The 23622-nt window shown below is 41.1% G+C and overlaps 1 protein-coding gene and 2 non-coding genes across 3 annotated transcripts; 2 read left to right on the top strand and 1 right to left on the bottom strand.

The window, feature by feature from the left end:
* Positions 1–697: 697 nt before the first annotated feature.
* TRNAM-CAU lies at positions 698–769 on the bottom strand. Its single transcript has one exon. It is a non-coding gene; the product is annotated as a tRNA-Met (tRNA).
* A 1072-nt stretch (positions 770–1841) lies between these two features.
* On the top strand, positions 1842–13835 carry LOC114042746. The gene is made up of 2 exons (XM_027861437.1): positions 1842–2145; positions 13280–13835. The coding sequence occupies exons 1-2, from the start codon at positions 1842–1844 to the stop codon at positions 13663–13665; spliced, it is 690 nt and encodes a 229-aa protein (XP_027717238.1). The 3' UTR covers positions 13666–13835.
* On the top strand, positions 8550–8631 carry TRNAS-AGA. Its single transcript has one exon. It is a non-coding gene; the product is annotated as a tRNA-Ser (tRNA).
* Positions 13836–23622: the final 9787 nt, after the last annotated feature.

Raw genomic sequence — 23622 nt, 5'->3', positions numbered from 1 at the left:
GAGGTTAAAAAATAATTTTTGTCAAAATCGGAGGTTTGTTTAAACCATTCTTTGAAACCCTGCAGCCTAGGTCCAGAAACGGAATTGCAGATTTTGCTGCCTAAGGTTCTCCACCAAATTATTTAGATAAATTTGCAATACCCCACAAGCAGAAATATAATCTGGTTTCAAAAAAATTCCTTTTTCATAGTTACCAGCAACTGAGCCCAACTCGGATTTACCAATTGAGTCGTGCATAAAGGAGTGAAACCAAGATTTTGTCTCAGGGTAACAAAATTTAAAGGAAGATACTGACAGCATTTTAAACCCTTCAACACCATGGAAACAAGCGAGTTTTATACCTACTAAGACTACCATGAGTTAAACTAGGAAGTTGCTACTAGGTTCTTCCCCATCCTCAACCCCAGGGGAACAAGAATTTCCAGCTCTGCCCTCATTACTGCTTCTTTCCCTGGCAATGGTCTTCACAACATCTGTCTTTCTACAATGCACAAGGGACTTCACCTTCCTCTTTTGCAAAATAAGGGGGAGGGAACTCTAGGTATCTTTCTAGTTGTGTCTATATTGTAATATTTACTAGGTAATTCTATTCATTTTATATATTTTTAAAAATTCCTTTTCCTTGTTAAGAGGCCTTCTAAAAATATGGTGAAATGCAAATAATTTCAAATTTTTAAAAGTGTGAAAATTACTTGTATAGCAGAGGATGGTTTCGATCCATCGACCTCTGGGTTATGGGCCCAGCACGCTTCCGCTGCGCCACTCTGCTTCTGGGGTAAGTGAATCTTGACTCCGCTTTAAGACGATATTTACGTTTTCACCGGTTCCTCCCTCTTTTGTTCTCTTCTCCACCAAACGATCCACTCAGTCTCTTTTCCCTATCTGCGTGAGCAGCAATGTCACCGGCACGGCAGAAATATCGCATGTGGGACGGAAAATGAGAGGGAATGTAAAGATTTCCGAAAGGAGAAATTAAAACAGAAAAAAAAGACAAGAAAGAATTGTCTCCTTTCAACATAGCATCGCAAAATGTTTGAGTTTTATTCAGAATCGGAGATTTTGAAATGAAAGCAATATATACATATTAAGCATTAAATATATGTCTTTGTTTCTTTCTGTTTCTGTGTCTCTCTCTGTCCCTTTCTCTCTCTGTCTCTGTCTCTCCATCTCTCTCCGTCTCTCTCTTTGTCTTTCTGTCTGTCTCTCCCTCCCTTTCTTTCTCTAAATGCCATTAGCTTGGAATTGAGCACAAACTCTTTCTTAAGCAGATAAGAATCCTGTCACTGAACCACCACCAAACACCAAAAAGAGCCATCCAGGCCATTTCTCCTAGATTTCTTTGTGAACTGGGACGCCTCGGTCAGCCTCAGGTCTTTGCTTTGGGTAGGAAGATAATGGTGTGGTGGTCTAGAACAAAGGGGACATTCCTAATCCAGTTAAATTCGTATTATGCCGTTGACGAGCTCTATCATTGTGAGCAAATCATTGCACCTCAAAGGGCTTTATTTACAGAATTTTCTTCTGGAATTTTACGAGAAAACAAATTTCAAAAACACATGGGAGACAAAGAAGAAGGAATCGGAAAAATATTTCTTCCAATAAGGAAAGACACTCTAAGGGAGGGCGGAGCTTGAGGTTTTGAATTTTCGGTCCAGTAGCTGTTAGGACCAAGTGAAGTGGCTTGGGGAGGGAGGAGGTGGGAGGGCGGAAGATGACGTAATAATCAAGTTTCCCGCCCGCGCGCTTTCAGTTTTCAAACAGGTCGGACCCTCGGCTATATAAAGGCCTGCCGCCAACGGAAAGCCCAGACGCTTCAGTGCTGTGCAACGTTGTTTGTCATCATGTCTGGTCGCGGTAAAGGCGGCAAGGGGCTGGGCAAAGGGGGTGCCAAGCGGCACAGGAAGGTGCTCCGGGATAACATCCAGGGCATCACCAAGCCCGCCATCCGTCGTCTGGCTCGGCGCGGCGGCGTCAAGCGTATCTCGGGGCTCATCTACGAGGAGACCCGCGGTGTGCTGAAGGTGTTCCTGGAGAACGTGATCCGGGACGCCGTCACCTACACCGAGCACGCCAAGAGGAAGACGGTCACTGCCATGGACGTGGTCTACGCGCTCAAGCGCCAGGGCCGGACCCTCTACGGCTTCGGCGGCTAAATTGACTTAACACTCACAACAAACTTAAAAGGCCCTTTTCAGGGCCCCTCATTTTTTTCATCAAAAGAGCTGAAATCGATCTGCGTAATTAAAAGGTTTTTCCTGGGCTTAGCTTAACTGTAGCGTTTATAATTCCTAGGGGTGGCAAACTGAGAGAACAAAGAGATAGTAAATGCTTCTGCTGCCGAGACGTAGGAGAAAGATGGGAGGGAGAGTAGCAGTGCGTTATTTGTTCCACTTTGTAACTGTGACCAAGGATTCATTCTTTATTAGTTACTATGTCTAACCATGAGAGGGCTAGCTAGCATTTCTCAGCAGAGGACAATCTCACATTGACAGCCTTTAGGAAATTTAACACCAGACATTGAAGAGAATTTACGTACTAGCCTATTTGTAATGTCATTTCCCCAGAAATTGCTTTAGCATCTTGAGCTATGAAGAGCTATTATACCGAGCCCCATTTAGCTAAAAGTTTTATGGTGCTGAGAATTAAGGCAAAAGTAGTACTTGGATTTCACTGTGCTACCTGTAACACCCCGAAACAACGGCAAAAAGCTCATTCTTGAAAGACCAGGTCGTGGTATCTTAGCAGTCCCAACTAGATTTTAAGATAGATGGTAGGAGTCACTTTTTAGATCCTGTATTCTCGGACGACTCCCCACCTTTAGCCAATCACTCTTGTGGACACAGGTTGAAAAAAAAATACTGGTTAAAATAACACTCCGCTTAATGCTCCTTATACTTTCTACCACAGGAACCTGCTTAGGTATGTTTAATTTGGAGAAGGTAAAACTGAGAAATTGTGGTAGACTAGGCTTTGATAGTGTTATTATAATTGGCAGGTGGGACACTCCAGACTCCTATATAGCATTCTTTATAGTTACAATTTTAAAATTTTTAAAAATCTTAGGTATTGTCTAAATCCCAACCCCTTCTTTATAGATGGGGAAACTAAGGCCCAGTGACTTTCCCAGGGTCACATAAATTTGAACTCAGGTTCTCTGAATTCAGAGCTGGAGGCCGCTCACTTATTCCAGGTACAGGGAGCAGCAAGGGCATAAATCAGAAAGTACAGGCTGTATACAAATAAAAGGTCAATAGCATTGAATTATTCCGGGTGTCCCAAAAATAATGTAAGCCCTTTTGGGACATCTGTATCTGGACTGCTTGGAAGTTTTTGAGATGTGGTTGGAAACGCAGGCTAGTACCAAATTGTGGAGAATGTCAGGCAAAGGATTGGAAAGTTTTTCCATAAACAAGTTTGCAAGTTTTTGAGTATTAGTGACATGACCAGATTTCTGGCTAAGAAATTTTTGATAGAAATGTGAAGGAGGTCGAGTAAAAGTGTAAAAACCTGTTACAAAATTGATGACATATGCCCTGGCAATTAGTAATGGGGATATGTATTAAGCTTGTTGGAAATAAAAATAATGAAGGTCATGGCCAAGACCTCAGGGGCTTCTAGTTAAACTCATACCTCACCCACCTCTAGATAAAGAATCTCTTAAAATATGCATGCCTTTGCTTGAACCCTTTAAGTATCCCACTCCTTTTGGGATAGTTCTAATTGTTAGGAGAGACAGTTAGGGTGTAGTGGTTAGAATGCCAACCCTGGAGTCAGGAAGACTCATCTGGAGTTCAAAATTGGCCTCAGATACTTACTTAGCTGTGTGTGACCCTGGGCGAATCACTTAACCCTATTTGGGTCAGTTACCTCATCTGTAAAAAAGACCTGGAGAAGAAAAATGGCAAACCACTCCAGTATCTTTGCCAAGAAAACCTCAAAAGAGGGTCATGAAGAATAGAAATTCCAAAATTTACCTAGAGTCATGCAACTTTTGTATGTCAAGCAGGGGATAGAATTGACCCTATGTTTTCCTGGCTCCAGGGACAAGCTCTTGCTATGTACTAAGCCAAGCTGTCTCTTATTTGTTGCCTCCCAGTGTGGGTAGAGCCAGTCTTATCCCTCTTCCACTTGGAATGCAGCTTTCATTTCATTGATGTAGTTTTTTCTATTACTTTCATTCCTGAACATATATCTCGAAAGCCATTTTTAATAAAGAATTTTTTAAAAAGGAAAACAGCAGCTCAGCAAAACTAAACATAAAATCTTATAGTGTGTGTAACATTCCACACCAATAATTTCCACCTCTGTAAAGGAGAGGGAAATACAATTTCTGATCCTTTCCCTATGGACAGTCTAAGTCATTAATTACACTTATTGAGTTTCATGTTATTGTTCCATTTAAATTGTAGTTACATATGTTGTTCTTTCATTCAGCATCATTTCACTTCTCAAACTTCTCTGAATTCTTCATATTAATTATCTGTATTACATTCATGTTAACATAATTTGTTCAGTAAGTTCTTTGCTATTACAGAAAGTGTTGATATAAATATTTTGGTGTATAGTCCTCAATAACTTTAGCAGAGCATCATGATCAAGGAATTAACAAGCATTTGTTAAACATCTGCTTTGTGTAAGGCACTGGGTATGCAAAGACAAAAAAAATTGAAAATGATTCGTGTTTTCTAGAAGCTTCTGATGGGGTGCTTGGGTGCTTGTGCTTGTACTTGGACTCCAATTTCTTTCTCCCTAATCTGAGAAACACTGTCTCTGATAATTTCTCCCCAGCCTAAGGACACTAAGCCTAGCAATTACTCATGCGTGGGCTCCGGCAAGACCCTTATCTCTCTTCCTGGTGCAGCTACACAAAGCTGGGTGAGAGAGTGCTGGGCTGCTCAGGCCCCAGCCCTCAGATCATGTCTTTGGAAGCCTCCCAATTCCTTAGTAAGCTCCTGTCTCATGAGAAAGCTTTCCCTTGTTGCAGAGCATTCTCTAATCAGGACAGAGACAGAGGGGTGTCTTGTCTGGCCCAAGGAGTTTTGTCCTTGGCTGGCCCAAGGACTCTTCCTCCTGCCAGATTCCCAAGATCCATGCCTTTGACATCTCCCTCCCTGTCTGGTATACTCCCTATACTTTCTCATCCATAGCTCCCAAAGACACCTGGACCTTTAGATTACCTAATCGGTATCTCTAGCATTCCTTTCCCATGCCCTTTTCCATATAAACCCTAGCTCCATCCTCAGTCTCTTGCAGGTTCCTTAAGAATCCTTGCCTGCTGAAAAGCATAGCAATAAACTTTTTGCTTGACTTAAAGAATGCTTGAGTCTGTGAATTCATTCCAGACCACCCCGTCCTGTACTCCAGTCTTGGAGGGGTCTCAACCTCTCAGACCTCAACACTTCCATAAATCACAAAAAAAAAAAATCTACACTTCTATAGGAAAAAAACAAACACAATGAAGAGTAAATACTCAAAAAAAGGAAGGAAATCTTTTTCAAATTAACTGCAAAGTATTTAAATATTTGAGAGTCAAGCTACCAAGACACACTCAAGACATATGGATGCAATTACAAAACATTCTTCAAAGAAATAAAGAAAAATTTAATTTGGACAGATATATTAAGTGATTACTATTGGGCAGTGCCAGTTCAATTTTTTAAAAAATCATGATGTTACAGTAATTTAGAGATTTTTAGTGCTTCATCAATCAAATTGCAAAGTGAATTCTTTACAGAGCTAGACAAGACAAAAACAAGATTCGTTTAGAGAAACAGAAGATCCACAATCTCAGAGTAATAGAAGACAGAATGAAGGATGAATAGCTCTTCCAGACTTTAGGCTAGAAAGTAATCATCATCTTAAAACAAACATTCTAATGGTATTGCCAAATGGCAGCTCTTTGTAAAACCTTCTCTATCATGTGTGCCAGTTTGACACAAGGAGTGTGGATCTTGTATTTTTGGGTAAATCTTTATGAGAAGTCCTAGAAATTACCTGACACTGAAAGTTTTATCTGAAGTTACAATTTAAGAACAGGTCGTTTATCAAATAGAAAGGGAAAACATCAAAGTTACACTTGCTGATGTCAAATCATAATGGTATATCATACAGCTTCAAGAGCTTCCCCAATTGGAGATATTTCAACTTATAAGATTCACACAAAAGTAGTCTTATACACAAAATATTAGTGTCTTCTGATACCTTATGTATATGCTAGAATTTGCACAAAGGCTATCAGTTCCCAACTTACAACACAGATATATACCTCTAAAGGTAAAAGTCTACTAAAATTTAGCTAAGTCTTATACATTAATTTATAAATTTGAGATCCTAATATTTTACTTTCATGTTCCTTTCCATTGCCCTTTGTGTCATACTCACTTTATATTCTTTGGAGAGGGTAACTTCCGTGTGTCTCTGCCATATAGCAACATGGTGAGAATGTTAGCATTAAAAAGATGTCAATTTGCTTGGCTTAGTTGGAGGAGCTCTTCCATTCTCAGAAAGCAATCGAGCCCACTCAACTGAGGTCTTGGCTGAGATCTTCTAGCTGGGCTACACAGGGCTTTTGTTATTCAGTTCGGTCTTTTTCTATCATCCACTTATGGAAGATTTTTTCATCTAGAATCCACTCAGGAATGTTGCTGGTTTTTTGGGTCTGGAAGCATCTTCCACAAAAGTTTTATTTTCACTAGCTGCAATCCAGGTGTTACAAGTGAAACACACACAGAACCTGTTTGCAAGTTAGGAGTAAAAAAAAAAATTGGAGGAAGGGAAGAGTTGTTGGTTTTATTTTATTTTTCTCTTTCTCATCACTCCTGGCTCTGATATTCTAATGCTTCCAGACCGCTTCAAAGGTTGTGTCAAATCCATTGCCTGTATCAGCTTTCATTCACATATAGTTTGGGGAATCTCATTTCCAGAGATTGGTTCTCAGTTTTGAGCCCAGCCTACCATCCGGAAAAAAATGATGAATAAGAATGTAAATTATCATGGCTTAATGAATAGTGTTGGAGAGTTCTCTTGTCCTCTAGAGAGAAACATACCCATCAGTGAGGATCTGATATTTCTGGGTCAAAGATAGACTGAAATTAGAATGCTAAGGAATCTGCTCTCCCTAAAAGCGAATTCAGATTTCTCTGGCACAGATTTGGTTTTTATAACCATTCAGGCCTTTTTAGAGTACACAGCCAATCATAAGCAGCACATAGCAGAAACTTACGATAAACAAGTAAAGCATTGCACAGAAAGGGTAGAAGGGGGTGGAGAATCAGTGGGGAATTAGACACGGGAGAGTGAAAAGGGCAGTATAAATGGCAGGATTATGAGAAAACATTCCCTATTCAAAGGCAAGAAATAAAAGAAGAAACCAAAATCTTTTACAATTACAAAAGCAGTCAGTCCTTTTAGATAAAACTTCAAGGTCTCTTATTCAAGGACAGCAAGTAGCTGTTACAATTAGTGGATGAGATCATCCATTTTATCAGATTGGAGTAGGGGAACTTCTTAATATTATAATGGCCACCAGGTGGTTGGGGGATTTCTACATTATTAGTTCATCAAGATGTGGTGAACTGATTGAAATTCCTATTTTTTTTCCCTCACAATAGTAAATGTGGCAAAAAGTATTTTTTAGGGAAGCTCTTACTTGTAAAGGTCTCTTCTAATAGTTAGCATCTGAACTTAGAATCCAAGCAAAGGAACCTTAATTTTGGTCTCGGAGATAAAACCTCGTGAAATGGGATCAGAGTGGGTTTTCTGGCATTAGAATGAAAAGAAACCTTCCTGTATATGCTTTTGTTGCATGAGTCTCAGATAGCTCCTCTTGCCTGTTTTTAGGTGGGCCATAACTCTAATTTCTTTAGGGAGACAGGGAAGACAATGAACTTAATTAGGTAGGTTCTTGTTCTAAAACTGGTTAGCATATAATTTAATCCATTTCCCCACCTGGGGCCTTAGCTTTTGTTCTTGACCTTTTATACAAATTCACTAAAGGGAAAAATCTGGAAAGAACTTTAGACTAAAGAAATATCTATTTTAAATGTTTCCAGTTAAATTAAAAAGGCTTTAAATTTGCTTCCACCTAAGCAAAGGGGTGTGTGTGTGTGTGTCTGTGTGACACACACATGCAAAGGAGGGGGCACACTAGTAACTGGCAGAGCGATCAAGAAAGAAACCATATAGTCTTTTCTTTAAAGAAAGGGAAAAACTACTGAAGTGGAAGTTCACATGTGTTACCTGTCCTGATTACCCTGTATTATTTGACTTAAAGTGTTTTGGATTACTGTGTATTGTAAGGAATTCAATGGAAGGGTACACGGAGGGGTTTATACAACGTGTAAAAAGAATCCATATCAGTTTTTAAAGGTGAAGTGATATGCTTACAGCAACTTTCTTGTTTTCTTTCATGAAAAGACTTATTCTTGTAATAGAATCTCAATAATTTATTATCAAACAATGAATAAACATACTCTAACTCTCCAACAGTATTTCCATGATTTATTATTTATATTATTATTATTATTATTATTATTATTTTTGTATAAGAAGTAGTCGTGGCCGAGTGGTTAAGGCGATGGACTAGAAATCCATTGGGGTCTCCCCGCGCAGGTTCGAATCCTGCCGACTACGAGAACATCTGTTTTAATCAAATCTGTCTTCCCTCATTTCCACTTTAACTGCTTGTTTCAAGCAAGTGTATCTCAAACTCAGGGAAGAAGCAGGAAGATGGTGAACCTGTTTACTCCACTGATCTCTCACTCTGAAAGTCATTAAAGAAGTAAGCTTGGAAAAGGGCCAGATGACAAGTTCCATGAAGGATTAAAAAGACACCGGCTTAGTCACTTTTAATATATTCTCCAGAGTCTGACACGGTACTTTGTACATATTATGCGATGAATACGTTTTTGATTAATTTCATTCGACAAGCCTTTCTGTCCTGGGACAGGCAGTTTCCAAGGCTCCAGCCTAGCACTGCTCTGACTGGAGGTTAATGACTCCTCCTTCTTCTAAGAGTTCTTTCTGCTCCCAGTTTTACGTCCCCACCCTTCAACTAGAAAATCAAGCACTGTACTTCCAAAACTTCCTGCTCTCTTAATTTCAGGTTGCTGCTGAAGGCTCTACTTCAGCAGAACTGAGTAGACAAACTTTACATCCAGAACACAACTGGACAAAATACCCAAGGCATTTAAATGCTCAAAACCTGAGGGGAGGGAGGATCAGAGAAGAGGGATTTTTTTCCTCTTAAAGACTGCATTATGTGTATGAACTTGGTCTGCATGATATGTATGAACTTCACTGAGATTGATGACTCCTCCGATTCGACAGAAGAAAAGCCAAGCCAGCAACTGTAATATACGGTCTGGAATCAGGACACCAGTAGGGCAAAGAAATATGTTTATTTTACCGGTAAGCATATTGTAAAAAACAACAACAACAACATTTCCCAATCAGAAAGGGGCAGGTCAGAAAACTCCCAGTGTCCCAAGGTCCTGCTGGATCTGGACCTCCTTCCCTAGTCCCCCTCCTTCGTCATTCTTCATTTCACTCTGCCTTCCTCTTTTTAAAGACTAGGGAGAGGGGAACTGTCTAGTCTCTGGGACTGTCTTGGCTACCAGGCTGAGAGTTACACCAGATGAATACAACCAATAGAAATGAAAGGCAGACTCCCATTCTCGCTCAGACTTCAGATGCAATTCAAATTCTGCCCTTGGGAAGCTAGCAATGAAACATGTAGAATAAAAAGACTCATAAACATGTTTCCAGGTGGTCTCCTTGGCCACTAAGTCAGGAGTGAGATTCTGTGCAGTATAAAACTTTCTCAAAGTCATCTTTGACCCACCTCTGCAGCCTCCCCCCGCCCCCCACCTGAGGGAGCACTTAGTCAGTCATGTTCAGCAAAATACCAGGAATGAAACTATGTAAATGAATCATGATTTACAAAAGCTACTGCCAGTTCACAAGGAAAAAGATTAAATAATGGGGGTTCCAAAACTCTAAGGCAGGCTCCCAACCTGGGATCCATGAACCTGTTTTTTAAAAAATATTTTGATAAATGCATTTCTTAATTGCTAAAAACCAATATCATTCCTCATTCTCCTCTATCTCATCAGCCTTTGGCAATATTCATCATCCTCTTCTTGATACTCTCTTCTATCTAGTTTTTCAGCACAACTCTTCCTTTCAGTTCTCCTCTTCTCTATCTGATGACCGACCCCTGTGAGTGTCTTTTGGGATATTCTCCTCTAGATCACAACCTCTAACCACAGGAGTCCCACAAGGCTCTGTCCTGGGCCTTTTCCTTTTCACCCTCTTACTTCACTTGGTGATGCCATCAGCTTCTATGGATTTAATTACCATGTCTATGTTGATATTCTCAACTTTGCCTATACTACCCTAAACTCTCTGCTGATCTCCAATCTACAAACTCCAACTGCCTTTCAGACATTCCCCACTGTCCAGTAGACATCTTAAACTCATGTCCAAAACCAAATTCCTTCTCTTTCTCCCTCTATCTTCCTCTCCCTCCTACCTTCTCTATTACTGTAGAGGGTTTTCCAAAAGTTTGGTCCAAAGAACAAAGAGAATGGGGTTTCCCCTTTACCAAAAGTGTGTTCAAGAACATACAGAATGGGGTTCACCTTGCCAAATGTTTGAACAAGGAACAAACAGAATCAGGTTCTACATGTGCTATAAACGTGCTAATTTATTCTGATTAAGCCAGAATCATGCATGATAGAGTCAGAAAATAATTCTGAACTCAGAGGTAAACAAGCTGAAGGAGACCCTTTATACACTTCAATCCCAACTCAGGATGCCTGTGTCATCTCAAAATTATAGTCTCCATATATGTTTAAACCATAATGTGAGAAAGGAATTTCTTAATGGGATAGGTTGTAAATACTATGAGATAAGAGAATGTCAAGGTATCAAGTGAAATTATAGATCCAGGATGTCTGTATTTCTTTTATCATTAATATGACATAATATAAGAAAACATAGAAAAGTCCCGTTATTCAAGATAGTGTCGGTCCTTGGTAGTCATAAGCAGAAGAATGCTCTTGGTCAGCTTCATTTGACCTTGTAGTTGCTGACACAAGAAGGGGCATTTTGGGTTCACTCAGAGAGCAGAGCAAAGCAAAGCATGTCTCTTATGCCAGAGCACAAAAATCATTATGGTAGGTTAAACTCAGAGTGGGCCAAATATGTCTTTCTCCTGATTGGCCAATCCAGGTTTTAGGCCTTTCTCAGGTGAGGAGGGCCCCAAAATCATTCACAAGGGCAATGCCATCCCTAGTCCTGAAGGCTCACAACTTAAGAGTCATCCTGGCTTCCTCACTATCTTTCAGTGCCCCATATCCAATATGTTGCCCAGGTCTTTTAATTTCCATTTTGCAACATCTTTCCAATATATTCCCTTCTCTCTTTTGACACTGCTACTACTTGAATGCAGGGTCTTATCACCTCATACCTGAACTATTGCAATAACCTGTCGGTGAATCTGTCTGCTTCAATTCTCTCCCCACTCTAATCCACTCTCCATTCAGCCACCAAAGTGATTTTCTTACAGCATAAGTCCTACCTCTCTCCTTAATCAACTCCTGTTGCTCCCTATGGCCTCTAGGATCTACTTTTTCACTTTACTCAGCTTCATACACTCTACAACTTACCTTCACTGGTGTTCTCATAGTTACTTGAACAGGACACACTTTCCTACTCCATGCATTTTCACTGACTCCTTTTCACTGGCTGTCACCCATGCCTGGTATGCTTTACTTCCTCACCACCATCTAATCTAGATTCACTGGCTTCCTTTAAGACTAAGCTCAAATTCCACCTTCTGCTAGAGGCCTTTTGCATCCCCCCAACCCCTAGTGCCTTTTACCTTTCATCTACTTTGTATATAACATGCATATATATATATATATATATATATATACACATATATATGTATTTGCATATTGTTTCCCCTATTAGAATATGAGGTCTTTCATGGCAGGAACTGAAATATACATTTGCCTTTCTTTATATCCCCAATCCCCAACACTTAGCTCAGTGCTGAGGACATAGTCAGCTTTTAATAAATGCTTATTGACTAACTGAAGACAAAGGAAGAAAGAGGGAGATCAGGAAGAGGAAGATTGGAGTAGATGAGAAGAAAATAGAGAAGAAGGGTATATGTAAAGAAGGAGATGGGGTGAAGGAAAAACACAAGAGAAGGAATGAATAAATGATGAATGGAAAAAACACTCATTAAGAACTAATTTTGTGACAAGTATTGAGTTAAGTGTTGGAAATACAAACAGGAAAGTAAAACAGTTCCTGCTTGCTCTCAAGTTGTTTTTACAGCACACTTATACTGGACTTGTGGCCAAGGGAGTGCTGTTTTATTTTGGGAAGTCACAAAGAGTGGGGAGGAGAGCCATAGGGAAGATGGTTGATGCAGCCTTTTCAATAACTATGTCAGAATTTTGCTGGGCCCACGATCCAGAAAGGGATGAATCAGAGCTATAAACCAGCCTTTCTGGAGAGTTGCAGGTTCTGAAATAAATGCTACATTTTTCTGAGAATCAACTTTTGTACTATCATGAGAATTCTACCATTGACCTGGTAACAGGGAGAAGGGATCTCTGCCAAAAGAATTTCTTTGTGAACTGGGTTTTCCATTTCCCTTCCCGTCATTGGAATAAATGAAAGGACAAATAATACGTGCATGCGCCATTTTACAGCAGCGTGGAATGTAAATAAGGGCACCCGACCAAGACACCTGGCTTCTTGTTCCTGCTGTGCCACTCACTAAGCAGCCATTTTCCTTCATCTGTAAAAGGAGAGCGTTGTACTGAACCACCTGAAATTCAATAAACTAGCGGTTCCTGGCTTTACGTACTTTCCCGAAGCAGTTTTGGCGCAAATAAATTGTTGTAGCCTGAGATAAATCCTGGAAGCTACTACAGGAACTGGCACATAATGTGAGACCTTGCGCCTTCCGCAGTTGGAGGAATCGTACCTCATCCTAAGCCCATTTATTAGGTGTACAATACGATACCACCCCGTTTCCTTGTTGGTGTCTCTCTTTTCATATTTCTCGGGAGTAACTTTACTGAAAATACGATTCTGGAGATGAAAGACAGAAAATATTTAGGGAAAAAAATTCTCTTATGTGGAATGTCTCTTTGGAGGGGTGGATACTTAATTATGCACTCGAACTAGGCATTGGTTGTTAAAGCCAAAAGGGGAGGGGAAAAATTGTTCCCGCCCAACGTGTGAGGTTTTCAAACAGGTCGGACCCTCGGCTATATAAATGAGCGCAAGCCAGCGGGTGCTTCACAGTTTATCCGTGGTGTGTTGGTCACCATGTCTGGTCGTGGTAAAGGCGGCAAGGGGCTGGGCAAAGGGGGTGCCAAGCGGCACAGGAAGGTGCTCCGCGACAACATTCAGGGCATCACCAAACCCGCCATCCGCCGTCTGGCTCGGCGCGGCGGTGTCAAGCGTATCTCGGGGCTCATCTACGAGGAGACCCGCGGCGTGCTGAAGGTGTTCCTGGAGAACGTGATCCGGGACGCCGTCACCTACACCGAGCACGCCAAGAGGAAGACGGTCACTGCCATGGACGTGGTCTACGCGCTCAAGCGCCAGGGCCGGACCCTCTACGGCTTCGGCGGCTAAATTGACTTAACACTCACAACAAACTTAAAAGGCCCTCTTCAGGGCCACACAACTTTTCCTCCTAAAGACTGTAGCTCTTGTCTCATTTGACTTTACCGTGCCTTAGTATGTGTGCTGTTTTTTTTCTCATTAAGTCATATAACAGTTTGATTGTATGCTTAACGACTAGTGCCAAGCTTACCAGGGGCGCTAACAATTAAGTGGCTGAATAAAGCCCAGTTTTAGTTTTTACTTGACAGGAGTCAAGAAAGTAAAACAGATTTGTTATTCAGCTATCGTTCACAGAACACAAGCTTACAATGCGTTTTAACAAGCAGGGATGCAGTAATTAAGGAAAGCTAAGCGTGCTAGTGGATCAGAAGAGATATTGCATGAACCAATAGGCTGCAGATCAGGGAGAAACAATATGGCCTCTACCCAATCAAGAGAGATCTGGGCAAAGGCATACAGGCCGCTACCTAAATTAGTGCTCTGCCCTGGATATCTGAAAATCGTTCCCAGCGAGGGAAAACCAGAAATTCCTATCAATAGGCTTGAATTTGTTTATGAAAACAGGTAAATGACTAACCTTCGTCCAATCCTTAGTTCAGCTAGAAAAGAAGAGGGCTGAAGTACATTGTATGGTGCCACCAGTCGCTAAATTTGTGGCTTTGAAGTGCCGTGGAGAGAATGCCTTGGAAGGATTTCACTGAAGGATTTCAAGAGCTGGTGAATAGGGAGATCGCATTTTACACGTAATTTGTATTTCGCTCAGTCCCCTGGCACAATGTTATATATATGAGATACATGAAACACTAGTTCAATAATTAATATACACGTGACCCCTCCCATTCTCCCCTCTCCCTCCAATTGGCTTTATCCGTTTCCTTTCCCCAAGATCCTGCTAGAAAAAGAAAGTATGCATTCCAATCTCCAAGAAAACAAATCCTTTCATACCTGGTTGCTAGTGAGCTGGGAGGTGCAGACGTTTGGCTTGAAGATAAAAGTTTAGGTTAGTGGGAGAAGGAGAGGGCTTATGAGCACAGCCTAGCCTCATTCTCTTTTTTATTACTTTTATCAGGGAAGAGAAATGACTGACGTTCAAGGCCTAAAGAACAATGTAAGCAGATACATGCATAGATGGCTGAAGATAATTTGCCAGACAGAGGAGTTGAAACTTTCCTCGATAGACAACCAGGGAGTTTCTGAAAAATTTTGAGCAAGAGAGTGACGAGAATGGATTCATGTGTAAAAAAAAAATAACAATAATAATAATAAAATTCTGGAACTTTTAATTCTTGACTGTAGGAACTAGAGAGTAGAAATGGGAAGAAATGTTATGATCAGTCCTATGGTAGAAAAGGGAGGAGAAGAGAGGGGATGGATAATAATAGCTGTTTATATAGAACTTTACAAATGTTATATCACTTTATCTTCAGAACAACCCTGGAAGGCAGGTGCTATTATTATCCTTATTTTATAGATGAGGAAACTGACTCTGAAAGAGTTGAAATGAGTTGCCCAGCTAGTAAGAGCCACACAACTGGTAAGTGAACCTTATTTGAACTCAGGTCTTACTGACTCTCTGTGCTTTACCCACTTGCACAAACCTAGCTGCCTTCTAAACATAGAAGTACCTCGTTTCTAGAGGTTTGGGGAGGTGATGGTGCTGTTTGGTTGTTTCAGTCTTGTGCAACTCTCTGTGACACCGTTTGGGATTTTCTTGGCAAAGATACTGGAGTAGTTTGTCAGTTTCTTCTTTGGCATTTCACAGATGAGGGTGACCTGACTTGCCTAGGGTCACACAGCTGGTAAGCATCTGAGTTCAAATTTGAACTCAGGTCTTCCTGACTCAGGGGTGGCGATCTATCCATTTTGCCACCTAGCCACCAAGGGAGATGGTAACTGACTGTCCAATGAGTTATAAGAGAAGAGTCAAAAATATAGCTTTCTGGTTGTGAATATGCCAGTCTGAATGAATGATAACGAAGACAGAAATAGTCAAATCTGAAACATTTTACCCACAATCTATTTTCCCTAGTACTCAAATTCAGTATGATAACATATAGAAAAGGCTCACAGGATCATGGACAGAGTAGGGTAAGACTTTAGAAATCATCTTGTCCATTTCCCCTTATCTTTCTAATGTCGGAACCAAGGCCCAGCTAGATCAAGTAAGCTGTAAAAGATAACAGCTGCTGATTTTCAGATCCAGGTTCCCTTGGGGAAGAGTCAATGTTTGATTTTTCTGTTGATATCCTTCATTCCTAGCATAGTGTTTTGTACTAGGAAGCACTTTATATTTTGGGGACTGAATCTATGTCCTCTGACTCCAAATAGAGCACTCTTTTTAGAATACTGAGCAATAAGGTTTTTGGGAGGGGCAGGGAGCTATATGAGAACATTTGGATTTGACCATAGTATTTGAAGTGAAGGGTGGGGAATGGATCCAGATAGGTGTGTCCTTTTACCTGTGTGAAGACTGAGATCAGGACTAAAGGGGATTTGTTGTGAGTAATCTGGGTAGTTAAAGCTGTTTTGAAGTGAATTTTATTTTGACAAGGGATTATGGAGAGATAAGAACCTTAGACTCCGTTAGAAGTTGCTGTGAGGCCATGGGTTGATTTTCAGAATAGACAGTTTACCTTTATACAATGCATATTATACTATTTACAAAGAACTTTCATGTATGATCTCATGGAATCATGTAAGGAGGCAGTTTCCATGTGGCTTTCAGGGACGAAAGAGTAGATCTCTAGTGTCTCCTCCCCCAGTTCAACGAATTATCAGCTAGGCCCAGTTGCTAATTTCAGGGACCAGAGTGCTTCAGCTTGCCTTAATATTATGTTACGTATCAATTCTTCCAGCTGATGTGATGGCATCTGCAGCAATGGGAGTCCTGAGAAGAATAACACCATTGGATCCACGGCAAACTTCCAAGAGCAGACACAATGCCATTCTGGGAAAAGAGAAAAGACCTAGGCAGGAAGATTGTGATGCCAGGAAAGGATCAAGAGGGAGGGGAAGAATGGGCCAGAGAAGTGAATAGGAACACGCAGTGTATAAAACCAACAGGTTTCTCAGAGGGAGAATTCCTGCCCTCTCCGCCAATGAGAGGAGAGTCCTGTTCCAATGAGCTTTGAGGTTCAGGTGACAGTCATAATACTAACACTGGGGCAGGCAGCTAGCTATTAGAAACTTCTATTTGTAATATCCCTTGGAGTTCACTCACCCCAGTTCCCTCAGTTTATAGATAAGATGAGAATGAAGGTGATTTGTGTGCCTAGTTTGGAGACAAGCAAATTCTACATTACTTTAGCAGAACTCTGTGATGTGTTTATATCTGAAATTCACATGGAAACAAAATACTCACCCAGCAGTTAATGCCAGTCTGGAGAAAGGCCATGGAACCAGCTGTGCCCTGGGCATGGTACTAAGCACTGCTCTAATGCAATGCTGCCCTTTTGTGTATCTCTACCCTAGCAAGGGGTGAGGGTACTCATACCTTCTCCTTTCCTTCCACCCTCAAACATTCTCTGCAAAATGTCCATTCTGGTTATAAAATCCTACTTTTGACATTAATGGTTTGGCTGGACTCAAGATTTCACCAGAGAATTGGGCGGGCAAAACAAAAGTAAATTTACTAAAGTGATAGTGCTCAGAAATGGGGACAGAGAATTTCTGAGCAAAGTCTCTTCAAGAGTCCTTGAGCAACGTCAAGACACTCCCTCTATTGGCCTAGTACCTCTGAATTGAGGAGAGATCTTAATGATCCACATGGGTGTGTCATCTGTATTTTTTACAACTAGACTGAAGAACTCAAAATCTAAACAGGGCATACTCAATTTATACTTCTCTTGGACAAAGCTGACTGTCATCCAAACACTACATAAATAGCGAGCTTAGGTCAAAGATGGTTACATCTTTGTAAGGGTTATAAACTTTGCAATCTATGTAAAGATTTTTAAAAAGTCAGTCAGTAGATATTTATTAAATACCTACTGTGTACCAGGCACTGTGCCAATCACTGTGCTGATACAAAAAGTGTTTTTGAGGTGTTTTAGGGTACCCAGGTTAAGGTTTAGGGTGTTTTAGGATCCCAGATTAAGCCTGCTTTGTCGTATCTTTATTTCTCCATGTTCTGTACATCATGCCCAAGAATGTGCTCTTGGAACATTGTAGGGTGTTCTTTTGCTTTCTATGAGTTACCGAATAGATGAGGGTTCAAGATTCCTCCCCATTATTATTCTCTTTCCTGCTTCTTCCAGATACAATGAATGAAAAGCACCAGCCTTATTGGTTTTATGCACTGCATATTCCTGTTCACTTCTCCGGCCCATTCTTCCCCTCTCTCCTGACCCTTTCCTGGCATCACAATCTTCTTCCCTTATTCTTTTCTCTCTTCCCAGGATGGGAATGTTTCTGCTCTTGGAAGTTTGCTGTGGATTCAATGGTGTTATTCTTCTCAGGACTCGCATTGCTGCAGATACCATCATGTCAGTTGGAATAGTTGATATGTAATATAATAGTAAGGCAAGCTGAAGCATACAAAAGCTCTGCTCCCTGAAATTAGCAACTGGGCCTAGCTGATAATTCATTGAACTGATTTATATCTTTCCAGAGAGAACCTAACAATATCATCCTATGGCATCTCCCAGAATTTTAGCCTGCAGACATTAATATGTCCTAGGTAATGGTGGATAGTGCCTTGGATTTTTATAACATGGTCTGTGCTGTTTATTTTGATAAAATGCCCTACAACCCATGACACCATAAAATGGTAATTGTGGCTGTCTACTCCCTTGCTTTATACAAAACTCTGATCTGAAAACACAAGCTGATTCAGAACAAGAACCTATGATATAGGATAAGGTAGAAAGCCACAGGGGTTATGTGAAATAAATTCCTATTTGAGCTGACTTCATTGTGACCTTACTGATGAAAAGCATTAATTTAGGCTTAAGGCAAGTGGGAATGGGGATTCTATAACCTTGGGAAAAGTAAGGCCCTATGGAGAAAAGTCAGTCAAAGATTGAGCACTATGTAGCAGGTAGAACAAATCTTGTGGACCTTTTATTGTCATTCAGTCATTTTCAGTTGTGTCTGACTGTTCATGAGGGATTTTCTTAGCAATGATACTGGAGAGGCTTGCCATTTCCTTCTCTGACTTATTTTATAGATGAGGAAACTTTTTATAGATGAAGCAAACAGGGTTAAATGACTTGCCCAGGGTCACAGAACTATTAAGGGTCTGAAGATGAGTCTTCCTGACGTCAGGCCTGGCACTTTATCTACTATACCATCTAGGTGCCCCCTTTAAGGACCTACAGTCCATGTAAGTCACCTAGACCCCCAAGAAGCCCACATCTGGAAGGGGCTTGCCCAGAGTCTGGTGGGAATTGCAGTGAGTCTTAATATGTTGGGTAATTGTCATTAACCAACTGGAGCAACATAATTAGGAAACCCAGTGTCAAGAGACATTAGGGCAGCTGCTAACTATGTTAATGGCTCTTGGGTATATAGTTGAACCCCACTGTGTTCTCCCTAATCTTTATCATGTGACTATGGGGACAGATCTTCCAATTCCACATGACCCTTTCGGGGCTATGAATTGACTTAATGAATCTTAATAAATGTGAAAGGGTTTCCAGCTGCGTACTGGCCTGCAGCAGGAGTGATATCTCAGTGTGTCATCCAATGGGTCCCTGGGGAGACTGGGGAGAGTCTCAGCTAAATACTCCTTGGGTTCCTTTCTCCTAGCATTGTAACTAGACTTTTTCACCAGAGGCAAGAACATTCAGTGAGGGAGCAGCAATAGTATAAGTACAATCATGCTAGGAGATAGATTGGTCAAACTTTTGCACCTGTGCAGGGTTGGGGAGAATGTTGGTCCAGGGTGACAGACACTATAGTGGCTGCACCTCACCTTGTTGTAGTTTGGCAGGGGACTGAGAGGTGAAGCTCAGAAATAGTGGTCCCCCAGGGACCATAATCTCCTTTGGATCAGGGGTGACAATGATGAATAATGATGACAATGTTGATGATGATGGTGATGGTTATGATGGTGGTGGTGGTGATGATGATAATGATAATGGGTCTTTATCTCTACACCTTAACATAGTACAAAGCACATACTAGGTGCTTAATAAATGCTTGCCAATTGATTGATTGATTGATTGACTGTGAAGAGGAAACCCCTTCTACAATGGCTCCTTGGGGGCAAAGCCTCATTAATTCTGTGAGAGTTACACCTTTGCTTTCAGGTCATGGAATACTACGCTTTGGGCTAGCCCTTTACTGCTCTGACTTCACTTCCTAAGTCCAAGTACTGTCTATTAAAAGGAAGGCTAGGAATGTGGCACGCAAACAATTACACTGTTTATTTCTGCCTTAATAATAATTCAAGTTAATCTGAAAGGTACCATCACTATTTAGCAGGAGAAAAGGCCCAAGTACAAGCGTACTCCATTGTACAAGCTTCTTATAGTGACCCCTTAGGATATTAAGCTGTCACCTGCTCAGTGTGTGGAGACTGAATGATCTGTGGGAAGCATTGGCCCCCATATTGTTGCCTGGCAGGAAAACGTCAGTCTTAGCAGGTCACCAATGACTTGAGGAAGGAACTGGGCCTCATGTAGCAGAGCCTGGCATTTAACCAAAAGATAGGACAAGACATAGGAGACATTCTAAGGGCGGTGCTGTGTCTGCAGCTCATGGGGCTGATTCTTAAGAACGTTACCCAATAGGAGAGAGGAATTCATAGCCATAGCATGTAAGTAAAAGCATGCACTCTTATAGGAATTGTTAACATAATTGCTCTCTTTCTTCTTATTGCTGGGACAATGTAGACCAGAACACCAACGAAAAACACAACTTGATTTATCCTTACCCCATTGATAGCATTGCTTCTAGAGAGAAGACTTAGGTATGAACAGCCGAGGGATGTTCTATAGTGAGCAGCAGCACTGGCCTCACTCGGTAACCACTAGAATGGTAGTTGTCATGGGTTCTGAAACCTATTAGGGAGAAGTTAGTCACAATTTTCAGGTCTTAAGTTTGCTTTTCTATATAGCTATCATTTCATATTAATCAGCCTCCCTGAGATAAAGCAGGCACATAACTGTGTTGTGCCCTGCTCCCTCCCACCTCTCCCACCACCTTTCCAAACAAACAAAAAACCTCATGCCTTTTATAAGGCCTCTCCAGGAAGGATGTTAGTATCTAAAATAGTGATAAAGCCAGAACAAAGGACTTGGCTGCACGCGCGTGCGCGTGCACACACACACACACACACACACATTTATCTTGTGGGAGCTTATGATTCAGACCTACTGTATTTTTCCATCTAGACCCTGTATAACATGTTTTGACTTTGGTCCATTCTCTCAGGACTAGGTCCGTTACGTTTTGCACCATCCCAAAGTTTTCCAATATCCTAAAGGGCTTGGGGAGTCTCTCTTCTCTGCCAAAGACTTGAACCTTTGCCAATTGTTTCCTTATTTTTAGGAGCTTATGGACTAGCACCTCAGTTCCGTTTAACCATATAACATTGGATTAGCTTTTATGAAGGGATATTTCCTTCAAAGATATAGCTAGAACAGATCTAAAAACTGCCTCAGGGCCATGACCCTCCCCACATAACACCTCCTCAGTCTAAGGGACCAAAAGGGTAATTAGGTTAGTAGTTTTGCTCCGTTCCAACAGTTCAACCAAGTTCAACTCCAAAGCCTTGTAACTCAGGGCTTTGCTGGTGGCCTAGAAGAAATACCAGGGTTGGATTCTTGGATTCCCAGAGCACAGCAGCTTGATCAAGGTCCCTGATTGGAGACTCCACCTACTCCTTAACACTTAGAATTGAAAAGGTCAAGAGGAAAACCCCAAACTTTAAACCCTCATCTCAAGGCCTCATGGCCTAAGGAGGAGGAGGAGGGAAAGAAGGTGGCCCTCTGACTTTCCCTCCTTACCACAAGGTGTTAACTGCTATGCATGAAGGAGTCCATCCTCAGAAATGAATGCAGGAAGGGTCTCTGACTGCTCAATAAGGCCATTTTAAAGGTGTAGATCATTCTGGTTATACAGGCAACAGAAAAACTACTCCTAAACATTAGCTACTCCTAAACATGAAACAACTGATTTGTTTAAGATTCGAAAAGGAGTACCAGAAGACTGTATATTGTCATCTTATTTATTTAACTTATATGCAGAGTACAGCATGTGAAATGTCAGGCTGGATGAATCAAAAGCCAGAATTAAGGTTGCTGGGAGAAATCAACAATCTCAGATATGCAGATGATGCCATTCTGATGGCAGAAAGTGAAGAGGAGTTAAGAAGCTTCTTGATGAAGGTGAAAGAGGGGAGTGTAAAAGCAGGTTTCATGTTTAACATACAGGAAAAAAAAACTAAGATCTTGGAAACCCAAGATTTTGGTCCCATCACTTCCCGACAAATAGACTGAGAAGAAATGGAAGGATGTCAGATTTTATACTCTTGGGCTCAAAGATCACTACAGACAGGTGCCTGCAGCCATGAAATTGAAAGACACTTGCTCCTTGAAAGGAGATCTATGGCAAATCTGGACAGCATCCAAAAAGCAGAGGCATCATATTGCCAACAAAAGTCTGTATAGTCAAAGCTATGGTTTTTCCAGTAGCAATATATAACTGTGAAAAATGGATTGTAGGGGCAGCTAGGTGTTGTAGTGGATAGAGCACCGGCCCTGGATTTAGGAGGGCCCGAGTTCAAATTCGGCCTCAGACACTGACTAGCTGTGTGGCTCTGGGTAAGTCACTTAACCCCATTGCCTAGTCAAAACAAAAAAAGAAAAGAAAAGAAAGAAAATTGGATTGTAAGGAAAGCTGAGTGCCACAGAATCAATGCTTTTGAATTGTGATGCTGGGGTAGACTTTAGAGAGTCCCTTGCACAGCAAAAAGGTCAAATAGTCAATACTTAAAGAAATTAATTCAGGCTATTCACTGGAAGGTCACATACTGACCCCATAGTTAGAAGAAGGGACTCACTGGAAAAGATCCTGATGTTGGGAAAGATTGAAGGCAAAAGGAAAAGGGGATGACAGAGGATGAAATGGATAGACAGTGTCATGGAAACAAGGAACTTGTATAGACTTTGAGAGTTGGCAGAGGATAGAAGTGCCTGGTTTGTGATGGTCTATGGGAACGTGAAGATTTGGTGATGATAACAATAACTTGCAGGGGAATTAATTTCTGGTGCTGATATTTCCATGATTTTCTTCTGTGAGGGCATAAACCAGAAGTCTATATGGACTCAGCAGCTTTTAGCATGCCCTGCTTAAAAAGACAAGAGGTAGGGAATGAGATGAAGGAAAGTAGCTGCCAAAGACCAGATAGAGTATGAGAAGAGAAATCAAGGGTGACGGGCTTCAGAGGTGCAGGCTCTGGGAAAGATAGTAAGGGTGAATTCAACTTCATCTTGAAATGTAGAGCTCTGGACCTAAGGGGACAACACACACTAGCTGTTTCTCTAAGAGGGAGATGATTGATCAATGACTGCAGACTGGGCTCTTTGGCATCCCAATACTTACCTAAATGGATTATAGGATCATATATGCAGAATGAGAAAGGTATTTAGAAGTCATCTAGTCCAATGAACTCATTTTACAGATAAGAAAACTGAAGACCAGAAAGGTTAAGTGATCTGCCCAAGGTGATATAGGTAGCAAGTGATAAAGTCTGGATTTTAATCAAAGTCCTCTGATTTTAGCATCAGTTTACTTTCCATTGACCTGTGTCCTCTTGAGGAGTTGGAACAACTGAGGGATTATGCTTTTGGGAAGTGCTGAAGCAACCCTGTGAGTATGGATGTCTTGCTTTCCACCTGATTCATTATTTACCTTGTTTCATGATTTGATTGAACGCTTGTATTGGATTTATGCATGTCGATGTCCAACAGTAGAATGGCTATTGTGAGAAGGTTTATGAACTGTGAGTTCGAGTAGTTT

The sequence above is a fragment of the Vombatus ursinus genome, unplaced genomic scaffold, assembly GCF_900497805.2.
Source record: "Vombatus ursinus unplaced genomic scaffold, bare-nosed wombat genome assembly UNPS02014768.1, whole genome shotgun sequence".
In the NCBI taxonomy this organism is placed as follows: domain Eukaryota; kingdom Metazoa; phylum Chordata; class Mammalia; order Diprotodontia; family Vombatidae; genus Vombatus; species Vombatus ursinus.
This window is presented reverse-complemented; position numbering and strand designations above follow the sequence as displayed.